Here is a 13,121-nt window from a genome sequence, read left to right on the forward strand (position 1 = left end):
CCATTAGTGCCATTAAAGTTAACCTTAGCTGTTGCTGTTACCACCTCCAACAACTTTTACTGAAAAAAAAAATTATGGCTTCCAATAAAATATATATATCAAAAATGTTTTAAAAATGACTAACTGTTTAGTCTATATTTTAGTTTTAGGATTAATCAACTTTACAATATGTAAGTATATGACCAATTGTTACTACCGTAAATGAAATAATTAGGTTATGGTTAACAAGGCTTTTAAATTTAACGAATTTCAGGTGATGTACGTCTACAAATCGTTAAAAACACAGAAGACTTTATAACACCCGTGTCTAACACAGTGGAAGAAAAAGTTGGTGCTACTTTTTCTCTGATATGCGAACTGATTTCGACAGCAAACGATAAAGAAGTTGTAGATGACAATCTAGTATGGATCAGGGGACACAGTCCCTCAAACCAGACAAGGTAATGATTAAATATCAAGAAGTACTATTAAAAGTTTGAATATAAACTAATTTTCTCTTGTGGCTTTCAGATCCAACTCCATAGGATCAAACAAGAATTCTTACACCCGTTTAGGAGGACTGAACAAGTCTGAAAAGAGGTTCGAACCTCTACAGATTGAAGACAAAGGGAATTACTATTGCGTTAGCCGCAAGTTTAACTTATCAAAAAATGTGCATATCTTAGTTATAGACAATATAAAAAGGAACGAGTTGCGACCTATGAGAGAAACAATATTTTGTACTGATCAGATGTTCCACTGCATGTCCAATGGGGTGTGTATAATTCCCCATTATGTGTGTGACGGAATCCCGGATTGTAAAGATGGATCTGACGAAAACCAATGCAACGGTAATCCGTGTAGAGGTATGTACAAATAATAATGGTAATGTAAAGGGATGGTACATCTTCATATACCATAGAGCCTCAGTTTGATCCTCTAAATTCTAGTCTCAACCTCAGATTCATGTCCAGAAAATCAAAACTAGGTTGTAAGGCAAAAATTGATCGAATTTATACTACCATACCATTTATAATAACTATAGCTCTTGAATAATAATCGTTACAGATAAAATACCATGTGACGACGGCAGATGTATACCAAGCAGTTGGTGCTGTGATAGACACCATGACCAAAACTGCACTGTTACCAACAGGCCTAAATGTTGTCAAGTATTATCGGAATGTAAGTAAATTTTATTTAAATTAATACGGTAGTTCAAATGTTCAGTAGGCGTTCTGTAACCGACAATCAATTTTCGGCTTTAAATTTTCTTCGCTTTTGAAAATAAAATAATGAACACTGACGACTGTTGCATAGTTATTAAAAATATAATATTTTTCATATCTAGCTCATGACGAATTGGAATGTGGTAATCTGGACAAACTGTTTTATACTAATTTTTAATGTACCCTTTTCCCTTCATAGCTTATGAAGAACTAGAGTATGGTGGTCCGAATGTGAGCCACCCTCAGCATAGCGGTGCCAGATATTTATTTATATCTGTCTGTAAGTATCCTCTACAATCGAAATTTTATGTTTCTAGTGTTACGCTATAAACGAGTGATCTAATATTGCATTATATTCCAGGTATTGTCAGCATCCTCTTCTCTATCGTTCTCCTTCTTCTCATAGTCTCGAAAGTCGTCATATTTGCCAAGAAAACCGCACTACAACAGCAACGTCACAACTTGTGCGAGAACATTGCACTGCGCAACCAAACAAACGTCAATATAATCCGCGCTAACTTCACGCCCACTAATATATATACCGTGCGGGGCAACTCCCGTACCCCTCGCTCAAACGAACGAAACATAATCATAGACACTTCGGACGTTAACGATCCCTTACTATTCAATGCGGCCAGGTTTAACGTTAGCAACACGGGTGGTTTCAACGATCAACCGCCTTCGTACGTCGACGTTCTGAGAAATAACAGATTGATAAGCGAACCTCCACCTCCGTACACAAGTAGAGAGATACTTAACGTAAATGAGGAGAGACAGGAAAGAATATGACAGGCTTCTGTGTTACGTTTATTGTTACAACTCCTCCCTTTTGACCGTAACCGCCAAGTTACAAGTTAAATGCACTTTTTACCCAAGGGAGGAGTTTCTAACGAGTTCCCGAGATTATTTATTGTTTGGTAGCGATCTGTTTAACAAAGCTTCTCTTAAATTTTATCCGTTAACTTTCTCGTCACTATTATGACAAGACAAGTATTATTATATACTCTAGTGATCTGTTACTGAAATTACTTGATGGATTGTTGGTATGTATTCTTAAGTACGATGTCCTTCGGCTCAGAATGTACATATACATATATTTTACATATCTTAAGCAATATCTGTTAGTGTATGAATTCGTTTTAAGTATTATCTGACTCGATAACGGTGCCCGCAATGTTTTCACAGGGACGAGGTTTTAGATCATCGCAAATTTTTTAAATATTTATTTTTCTTTGTACAAGTACTTAAAGAAATGTAGCGTACATTTTTTGTTTTTCTGTCCTGTTGTAAACATTGTTGGATTATTTTGTTTTATATAGTTGATAAAGATGTTCTATTTTCTGCAAAAATATACTCTAAGGCTATGCGTTTTATCATATGAACTTCAAATTACGAACTTTGCAATCAGACTGTATTTTTTGGTACTGTTAGTACAAATAAAATTTTGAGATTGATATATTTTGGTAAATAGTGTCTTTTTCTAAACCTATGGTAATCCTACTACAGTAAAACCTTTACAATGTGGTTTTCTTAATGTTAACATCCTTCAATAACGGACCCTCTATAAAATGGACGTGGATACTTTACTTTTAATCAAGACACGAAAATATACAGGGTGATTCAGAACTTATAAAAAAAAAATTTTGGATGCACAGGGAACTCTTACAAATACAATTTTGTAAAGAAAAAATCAAAAAGGACAGTTCGAAAATGACTGCACGGCACTGGAAACTGGTCCACTGTAAAACCTGACATCGCGCAATGCGACGTTATGGCGGCAGTGTGATAAAACCGGACAAAAACTTGAAAAAATTTCGCAAGGAAATAAATAAATAGAATTTTATACCACCTACATATTTTATATCTGCAAATTCATCTGCCTTGCCGCTGTTGTTATTAATTAATAAAATTAATGTGTGGTTTTAAATAAGTAATCAAATAATTTGACATACCTGATGTTCAACTGTTCAAAATTTTGTCCACCGACATGTAAACACATTTGGGTCCGTCTTACGTTTTTACGAACTAACTCAAATGTTGTCTTGTTTCACCATAAATTAAAACGACATAAATCAACTCCCGAGTTGCTATACATGCAAGCCATTTTTTACACTAACTACTAAAAAACTTTTGTAAACACTATCACAACGACGATTGTAAAATCAGATTTCAGTATTCGGAGTCGCTGAGGCCACATGGCTATCCACGCGTATTGTGAATGGCGCTAGAGACTACAGTTGTCCAGCTATATAATGGTTGAAAGTAAGTACTACAACTTCAATAATTTTTTTCTCGGAAACTAAAGATTTTACAAAAATTTTTTTATATATTTCATTCCGCATCTGTTCACAAATTTTTTGGATAAGTTGTGAATCACCCTGTATAATGGGTGTTTCCAATGAAAAAACAAAAGGCAGGGTGATGGCTAACAGTTCAGGGTTGCTAAATATGTAGCACTGCAAGAAAGAACAATGTGTTTTCATTGTTGAGCAATATTTAATAGTGATTTAACTTCAACTTTGAAGAGATTAATTGAAAAATTCAGGGAGACTGGATCAATTAGAGTGATCTTAAACACTGACCATCCTTCAACAAGTCGTTCAACACAAAACATGGAAGCAATTCATGAGAGTCCAGGAACATCAATTTAGCACCGTTTTGTCGCAAAAGATTTGCATTTTCATGCTTACACAGTTCAATTGACTCAAGAACTGAAGCTTACTGACCATGCAGGGTGAATAGAGTTCGTTGAATGGATTATGGAATAGAGGCTGATTTTTCTGAAATCATCTTCAGCGATGATGTCTTCTTGATGGCTTCGTTACGATATGATACGTTACATTCCGATACGATAAAATTATCACAATTGGGGTTCAGAAAATCCACGAGTGATTATTGAGAGACAAATGCATTCACAATGTGTCATTGTTTTGTGTGGATTTTGTACTGGGGGCATCATCGAACCATTCTTCTTTGAAAATACGGCTGGTTAGGCAATATCAGTTAAGGGGACATATACAATTAGACGGAGGAAAATGAGTCAATTTGAGGAATTTTTTAAACTAAGAAATATTCATTCTTCATTCATCGGACTGTATGTGTTCTTTGATAGGATATTCCAGTGTAAAAAAAAATGTTTTGGATTCATTCATCGTCAAAATGGCGGAACTGTGGTAGAAAGTCAACAAAATACAATTTTCTTTTTTATCTAAAACCTGTAGTTTCTATGAGACATTGAGAAAAATGAAAAATATGCAAATTTGAAAAAACAGCACGCATTTAAAGACAAAATGAATTTTCATGCGAAATTTCTGCAGAATTTGTATAAAAAATAGTTTTTTTCAAATTTTTCCAAAACCAATTTGCGTCATATAGAAAGTAATAATGTTATCAACATTTCTACCAAGGAGAAACTCGATCGGTTCAATAGTTTTTGTGTAATCGTCTACATTAGTTTCAGGAATGAAATTTAGAGAAAAAGTTTCAACGTGAAAAACCACGGTAAAATAGCAACTATAAACAAACTTGGGCGACTATTTCCCGAAACATGCCTGAAAACGGTTAATTTTCCTACAAACGTGTGGTGAACGAGTATACCTGCCCCTGTACGCTCTTGCTTCTACCCAAGGATTTTATACAAGAGGATTGCTCGATCCCATTTAAGCCTATGTTCGCCAAATAAAATGTCAAACGCTCGAATACGTGACGTCACTGCGTTACCTCCGTGCTATGTTTACATATGTAAAACGGCTCATTTTCCTTATTTTCCGTGTGTTTTTTGTGGATTATTGTTCGTTTAGAGGATTTATCGTCACTGTTATTATTAATTGACGTTATATACGTAGTTTGTTGTTGTTAGTTCTTGTTAACTTATTAATATAGTTCGTTATTATTGTGTTACTGTTTGTGGTAGTTTAGTGTTCAGAGACTTTAAAGCCAGTAATAGAGTTTTAATTTTACTCAAAAGGTAATAAATTTAATATATTTTTTTAGACATGTATATAAATACTTAAATTTCTCTGTTTTTAGGTTAATCTTTAATAAAAAAAAGATGCCTGGTTTTCGATGTGCAGTTTATGGCTGCAATAACAGTTTTGTTGGGGTAAAAGCCAAAGGGGAAGATATCAAATTTTTTCCATTTCCAAAATCTAATAATTTAGTTTCACAAACAATTTACAAGGAGTGGATAAATCGTTGTAAGAGGCAGGACAGTTTTAATCCGAATCATAGCCGAATATGTTCTATTCATTTTACCAGTAATGATTTTGAGAGAGACCNCAGTTCAGGGTTGCTAAATATGTAGCACTGCAAGAAAGAACAATGTGTTTTCATTGTTGAGCAATATTTAATAGTGATTTAACTTCAACTTTGAAAATTGCAACTGTAAACAAACTTGGGCGACTATTTCCCGAAACATGCCTGAAAACGGTTAATTTTCCTACAAACGTGTGGTGAACGAGTATACCTGCTCCTGTACGCTCTTGCTTCTACCTGTGGCGTGCATTCGGAACCCGAGCGGACATACACAACGTCAACGGGCTGTAACTTCCGGAGTTTTTCAAATTTCGCTTTTCAAACTTTCAGAATATACAATTCTATCGTTTAAGAATATAAAAAAAAAACGATTTTCTGATTGTTGTAATTGTATATTATGTTCCCTTTATGGTGGTCACTATCGCGACATGATAATCCAGTTTTTTGAGCCTAATTTGCAAATAGTATTAGTATTAAGCATTTTTTAATTAAAAAAAAACAGATTTGTTGAACTATACGTGTTCGTATTTGCCATCACAAACTTTCATATTGATCGAACAGTGTTTGCTTTAGTACAAGATTTCTCAAACTGTGTACCGTGCGAAGTTAGTACTGTTAGTAGGTGTTCCGGAAAAAAAAAGAGACGAAGTCCGAGGAACAGACTTGATGTGTCATCAGATATCAGAATTCAATTATCAAATATAGTTCCTGACATCAACCAAATTTGCATCTCAAAGAAGCAATACCATCAAAGTCATTGATTACATTAAGTACTTATTTTTTGTAATATTATCTTAGTTTTTTGTTTCCGAGTTTATATTAATCATTTTCATTTTTTGTTTTTGAGATTATATTATTTTTTTTTTGTTTCTAAGTTTATATTAATTATTTATGTTCTTTGTTTCAGAATTGTTGTTCTTATCAAAGAATAAATTAATAATTGCATATTTATCAAATCTAAAAAAAAAATGTTTTTGCTATCTAAGCACCTACATTTGGAACTCCACCTCTGTGCCAGAATGCTAGAACTAGAAAATGTATATGATGTTCCACGAAATTTTTATTTTTATAATTCGTCACTCAAAATGTTTGGAAAACCCTGCTTTAGTCATGTTTTAAATATTCGGAATATTCTGTATAAAACATAATTCATTATATTGAGTCGATTTAGATTAAAAAGTTTTTAATAAAAAACGGTTTTTGTACAGAGTAACAAAAAAATTCAATTCCGTTTTATAAACTCGATGCAGTGATGTGTTTTTAATAACAAATAGCGGTGATCAGTATAACGTTAGATTATAATAAAGGATTTATTTACACATAAAAAATATTGAAAATTAAATGTCAAGCAGATTATTTTGTGAAAAATTCTGTAACATTCTCTCTACTTTATCTTCTAAATAAATTTATTATTGCTCGAAATTATTGATTAATTAAGAATAATTGCCTGTATTTTTCATTAAATCTTCCAAATTTCAATAATTGTACTTACAGTACTATAATAAACTAACATCCTGTACAATCCATCGAAATAAAATGTCTGTATTATTGAATAGGAATGCATACAACTCAACTAAACTATTTTTTTTTTTCATAAAAAGAATTTCTAAAACCATTTTCTAGGCTTAGGTAAAAATTTTTGAGGGTAGAAACAAAAATTACGTACAATTGTTTTAAAATTTTAAAATTTCATGTGCCAACAGGAAACGTCAAGTTCAAATTTAAAATTTCGAATTCGATCTAAAAATTTTGCGTTGGAACTCAAAATTTCTTGTTTGAATTTGAATTTAATAAAAAAAATTAAAATGTGCCCTCTTTATGCTTATGTAAACTAAATGTCTCTATTACTGATGAAATTGAAACTGAGATTGAAAAGGAGGAATTTGTAATTTTGATGCTCATAAAAAGTTAAAAGACTGACAATTATTTTCTGAGCTCGAGCAGTTCTAACATATTTCCGTATTCTATCCCGTTCTCTAGCTTGTTAAGAGAAAGAGGTGGGGCGTAGGATATGGTCATGTCCAACGACGTCGTCGTCGCCGGGTCGTTTCAAGGAGTCTGAAGAACGCATCGGGGATTTCCGACGCTAAGTGCCGGCTAAAACCGCGATCTGGTAGGGCGGGCTCTCCTTACTACCCAAATCGCGTCGTCGTGTCGTCTCCACAGTAACGATTTTTTATTTCGTTTGTTTATGTACGCACGTGTGTTGCTGGCGTCCGAAACGGGTTCCGTCTCCTGAACAACCGCCTCACACATCGACTAGGCACAGCAAATTGAATGGTATCGAATTGCCATTCGTGTTAACACTAATAATAATGCCGCAAAAGTTCAATTGGCACGCTCACTACCGTTTGCACCACTGGAGACCGTCAGCCGCGCTGGTCGTTTTAACACATTTAATATTTCTCAAGCTCTTCTTGAACATGAATCATAAATATTTAACAATAAAGTAAAATAATTAAACCCGTCTTTTTTCATTATGTACCACCACCTCGCAATAATGAACTCCCTATATACCGAATATTTTGGTATTCCCAATGGCTACTAGATTATACTGTAATTTTATTATCTGAAATGGTACTCTTGTAACCTAATGGATTATACTCGTGCAAAAAATCTGGCGAACAGTATAAAACTTGATTTTATTACTCTATATACATATTTGAAGCGATAAAAACTGGAACCGCCAGAAACACTTTACCAATCCTCTAATTTCTGGCATTCTTATAATTCTCCTTGTACCATTGCACGCTCTCACTTATTGCTGCAGGAAACGCTGTAAACTCAAAATCTGGTAAGTATTTCCGCAATTTTGCATTACTAGCAGTCTTCTTGTATTGCCCGTCAGCCATAGAAGTATCGAAAACGATTTTTCCTTTAAAATCGTAGGCGTTCGCTATCTCCTCAGCTAATTCTTTAATGGACACCTCCGATTTTTCATCAACTAAAAAACCATACTAAGGATTCTTTTCCGCATTACATGTTGCTAATCTTACCTGATAATATGATAGGTTCAACTTCATTGTATTCCCTTAATACCCACAAAAACAGTCTTGCTAAGTCTAAAGAGTAAATGAATTGCCGTAACGGTTTTCCTGTTCCCAAAACCGTAAAAGTTTCACCTCCTAAAATAACAACAATAAACATTCCATTAAGACTAAAAGTGAAATCATTTTACCTTTCTCCATCAAGTCATGTAATTTTCTGATAAGCCCTGGTACCACATGACTAGATTCAAGGTTGTAATTATCAAACGGACCAAAGACATTACAAGGAACCACGGAGGTAAACATGCAACCGTGTTGCTCGTGATATGCCTTATTCTGTATATCTATGAGTCTTTTAGCATAACTGTATCCAAAATTTGATGGATGTGGAGGACCATTGTGTACCTGAATATTACAAAGTTTTCATAAAGCCATTTATAATTGTGTAAACTTTAATGGACATTACACTTACCATAGTTTCATCAATGGGATACTGAGTTTTATCAGGAAATATGCAGGTAGATAGACATGACACCACTTTTTCAACTCCAGTCTCGAAACTTATTTGCAGAACGTTGTCGTTCATGTGTAGGTTATTTCTCTGAAATTATAACTGTTTTATAGTATTTAATAAAATAATTACTCATTGAGATTTACCAGGAAGTCCAAATTATGGGACATGTTGTGAAAGAGGCCTCCTACCATAGCAGCTAAATGTATCACATGAGAAGGCCGATGTTTTTCAAAAATTTTTTTTGTTGAATTGTAATCGCTAAAAGAACATTAATTTGATTCATAATTGGCCAAATATAAAGAACCCAACATTTTAATCTACTTTCTCTAATTGTTTATATATTGTAACATATGTTTATAGTTTTACCATAGGTCACCATCTTTGCTGCTCAAAAAAACCCATTTTTCATCTGCCCTTCTTTCTGATTGTACAATTTTCTCTATAGCTTTACCAACAAGTCCTGTACCACCAGTCACTAATATTACTTTGCTTGTTGCCATTCTAACCTAAATATATAAATTTAAAAAATAATATTTCAAAAATACGGTTTACATCTCACTTAATAGAATAGAGCTAACGGAGGAGACAGCAAATTTTCAAATAATCTTGTAGATTAAAAATTAATAGAATAATGTATGCGTTACAGTCATAACTTTTTAAAAATACGAGTTAGATATCAAAGAGTCCGAAGTCGTAAGTCAAATTGAGTGAAAATAGTGGTGAAGTTGAAAGGTGAAAATCAAACAAAAACGTCAAAAACCCGTCATCTTCTTCTTCTAATATTGAACAAAGAGTCAACTAAATTTTCCTTTTTTTTTTGAAAATCCAAATTAGTAAAATGTTTTTAAAATTTAAAATACAAAATTTGTATTGAAATGAACACAACGAAGGTAGAAGGATGCATATAATAAATATATTCATAATTTGATCCAATAACATCCAAGTGGAATAATATAGAATGCTGAAGTTCCATGTATTACAGACGAAACATATTCCGCCACCTCTTGCTGACATAAAAATTAAATCTGGAAGTAAATTTAAAATCTTTAAAAGTACCTACTTTTTACAAAAATTATTATTTTTTGTTTTACCTATGGTCTTGTTCAACACACTGCAAATTTATTAGTATACCTACTGGTAAATAGTAAATAAGTACACAGCTGTAAAGACAATAAGTAAAAATGAAATAAACTGGTATATTTTTTAATAGGTTTTATCAAATAAACTCACAGAATGTTCTTCAATACGAGACATCTAGGTAGACAGACAAAATTCTACTTACTAATATTACTGGAAATGACTAACTAACATTGAACTATATTAGTCTTCAAACAGTCAGTAATAAATAATAATAAAAAATTAATAATTGTCCAAATACAAAAAAAAAATCAAAACTAATATTTTGAAATTGTTAAATAATATAATCAATCAAAATATTTTGTATTATCTCATTAATTTTTATAAAGATGAAAAACATTTTCGTAAGTGTCATTTTAGCTGTGATTTCTTGATCACAATTTGAAACTAGACACTGAGATTGGTTAAATTTAAAAATTTAACAGGGCAGTTGTCTAATAGCTTTGTTCCTATATATAATATATAGTGCAGGGGTCGGCAAATAATTTTAGGTTGAGTCCAGATACTTTTGAAAATTTTTAACAAGGTCCAGGAAAAACGCATATACCTATTCCTTACTAATTTTTTATTTTAATTCGCACTCACAAAATAAAATATGAAATACAATAGATAGGTATATTTATATTAAAAAATCAGTAGGAAAAATTACATTTGCGGAATTGAGTCAGTTTTTTTAAGTAAACTATTATATACAGAAAAATATGTTTTAAATAATTCCAGTAATTATACTTTAAAAAAATTTTTGGTGGTCCAGTTTTTTGCCTTTTCCGCGGTTCGGATCTGGACCGCGGTCCGTCAGTTGCCGACCGCTGCTATAGTGCATCAGAAACAATTTCCAACAGCCAGATGCTATCGCATTTGATTCAAAACGATGAGTTTTGAACATTATATAAGCACTATATCGAAATGCGCATGCATCTGACTGTTGGAAACATTTTGGATTGCTCTAAGAACAAAGCCACAGAAGATAAAACAATCTTCTGTGACAAAGCTATTAGGTTTGTTTCTGCAGCAGTCTCAATATGTTTTCAAACTATCAGATACACTCGGCCAATTAAGTTGTCTCGAACTCTCAGCGAGTAAAAAGTTTACGAATCAATTGGTCAAATATCTCTGATAGTTTCAAATCAGTCCTCAACTGCTGCAGAAACAGACCTTTTACTTATCATGAGTCAAAATCATAGTACAAAAAAATTCTAAAGCTTTGTGCCATTCCGGCATTATATTTTTGAGTGGATCACCCCCTGAATCTATCGCATTCTATTTAAGATCACGCTGTATATAGTGTACCTATAAAGACATAAAGTACTTTTCATTGTCAAAAGTTTTCAATGAAAATAAATATTTTCAATAAGAGAAATATTTTATTGAAAAAAATTAATTACAAAATACATAGAAAAAATTTAAATTATAAATCTATTTAGTAATATAGATTAAGATTACATATGCCTCAGTCTTAAATAATTGGAATATATATTTTCACTACTTTCACATAAAACACAAGTGGCACTGGTTATGCAGTCTTCACATTGCCAAATAAATACAAAAACTAAATTTATAGAAAAGAACAGCTGAAAGATATATTTAAATAAATTTGAAAATATATTGAACAATATGGAAACAAACATGAAACCGACATTATTTATCAACGCAATTAATATCTTGATACTGATAATAATCCTTATAAAGTACATCAAATAAGACAGAATCTTTTAATAAATTCCTTTCCCACAGGGACGATGGAACTGAACCATTTTCTAGTTTCTCAAAAGATGGAAAGAGATGTGGATATTTGACCTTGCTTTTATATTTTGTTAGTTCAGTATTGTGGCTCGTATACCTTTCGTTGTACTTGGCCATTTTTAAATTCACTAATATATCACCGATTGATTTATTAGTAACTTCAGGGTTTATATAAATTTCACAAAACAATATGTTCTGTTCAGTGTCGATTTCACACACTTCAGCAAAAATTCTTTTATTCTGTAATATTTTACAGAAAATCTTTAAATCTAGCTGGCTCCAGATTTTGGAGTGATCTGAAAATATATATTCATTCATATATTATCGATTAAATATTCACATTTTTCTCACCAGTTGGAGAAATGTATGCCAAGCTGGCTCTAATGGCAAATCTAGGTACAACTTGATGTTTTTCAGAAATATAAAATATATCTTCTGTACATATATTGACAATAAATCCAAAATCAATCATGAAAACCTTAACTTGGTTTCTGTCAGGTAGCAAAAGTGGCATAACAGTAGATCTGTAATACATATCTCTTCTGCGGACAATATAAATAAAGTTCTTCTTTAAATCGCTTTTAGGAACAATTTTTCTGTTTTCAACATTATCATAAAAACACCTCAAATACTTCATAAAAATTGCAAGTTCCTTAAATTTTAATATGACCCAAAATTTTGATGGATCATATATATTCTCTATCTTCACTTCATAATGTCCGCCTTTCATTATGTACCGAGGTATATTCATGTTTAATTTATAATCTTCAATGCACATAACTTTAACCGTTATCTAAGATATAAAATTATATATAATATGTAAGTACCTTGAATTCATAAAAATTTTGCTCTCAATTAACAAATTTTCTGACTGGAAGCATATTTTCCTATCTCACATCATAGAGATTAAATGAAACGGTTAATTACATAAATTCCACAACAATTGTTTATGTTTATAAATGTTTACACCGCGAAAAGTTGACAGCATTGCAAAATGCACATTGCACATCAGCAAATCAGCACATCCGACACTCCTGGGGGGTTTCGTTTTGGCAAATATAGTACCTATTGGCAACTAATATCAGTTCAGAGTAGCTCTAAGTTGCTATTAGCTACTATTGTTGGCAAATCGAAAGGCCCTGTGGACTCCCGCAGTCCTGCACTCTTGCATTCTTCTCTAATCACAGATTACATACTCTCACTCTCTCTCTCTCTCTCTCTCTCTAATCTAGGTAGGATCCTCAGACTAATAAATAAAGGGGACGCCTTTATTTACAT

General features: G+C 32.5%; 3 protein-coding genes across 3 annotated transcripts; 1 reads left to right on the plus strand and 2 right to left on the minus strand.

Moving 5' to 3' along the window:
• The first annotated feature begins 23 nt into the window (after positions 1 to 23).
• Positions 24 to 2,676, plus strand: LOC108906989 (low-density lipoprotein receptor class A domain-containing protein 3-like). Its single transcript, XM_018710442.1, has 6 exons — positions 24 to 170; positions 254 to 440; positions 511 to 845; positions 1,048 to 1,164; positions 1,408 to 1,488; positions 1,570 to 2,676. Exons 1-6 carry the CDS (start codon positions 116 to 118, stop codon positions 1,995 to 1,997), a joined length of 1,203 nt encoding a protein of 400 aa, XP_018565958.1. The 5' UTR covers positions 24 to 115; the 3' UTR covers positions 1,998 to 2,676.
• A 5,409-nt stretch (positions 2,677 to 8,085) lies between these two features.
• LOC108906988 (GDP-L-fucose synthase) lies at positions 8,086 to 9,698 on the minus strand. Its single transcript, XM_018710441.1, has 7 exons — positions 9,523 to 9,698; positions 9,330 to 9,469; positions 9,107 to 9,221; positions 8,922 to 9,050; positions 8,641 to 8,854; positions 8,459 to 8,587; positions 8,086 to 8,406 (listed from the first exon to the last, which is right to left on the minus strand). Exons 2-7 carry the CDS (start codon positions 9,461 to 9,463, stop codon positions 8,171 to 8,173), a joined length of 957 nt encoding a protein of 318 aa, XP_018565957.1. The 5' UTR covers positions 9,464 to 9,469; positions 9,523 to 9,698; the 3' UTR covers positions 8,086 to 8,170.
• Positions 9,699 to 11,494: 1,796 nt separating this feature from the next.
• Positions 11,495 to 12,844, minus strand: LOC108906997 (tudor domain-containing protein 5-like). The gene is made up of 2 exons (XM_018710451.1): positions 12,195 to 12,844; positions 11,495 to 12,139 (listed from the first exon to the last, which is right to left on the minus strand). Exons 1-2 carry the CDS (start codon positions 12,619 to 12,621, stop codon positions 11,739 to 11,741), a joined length of 828 nt encoding a protein of 275 aa, XP_018565967.1. The 5' UTR covers positions 12,622 to 12,844; the 3' UTR covers positions 11,495 to 11,738.
• Positions 12,845 to 13,121: the final 277 nt, after the last annotated feature.

The sequence above is a fragment of the Anoplophora glabripennis genome, unplaced genomic scaffold (assembly GCF_000390285.2).
Source record: "Anoplophora glabripennis isolate ALB-LARVAE unplaced genomic scaffold, Agla_2.0 scaffold317, whole genome shotgun sequence".
Classification (NCBI taxonomy): domain Eukaryota; kingdom Metazoa; phylum Arthropoda; class Insecta; order Coleoptera; family Cerambycidae; genus Anoplophora; species Anoplophora glabripennis.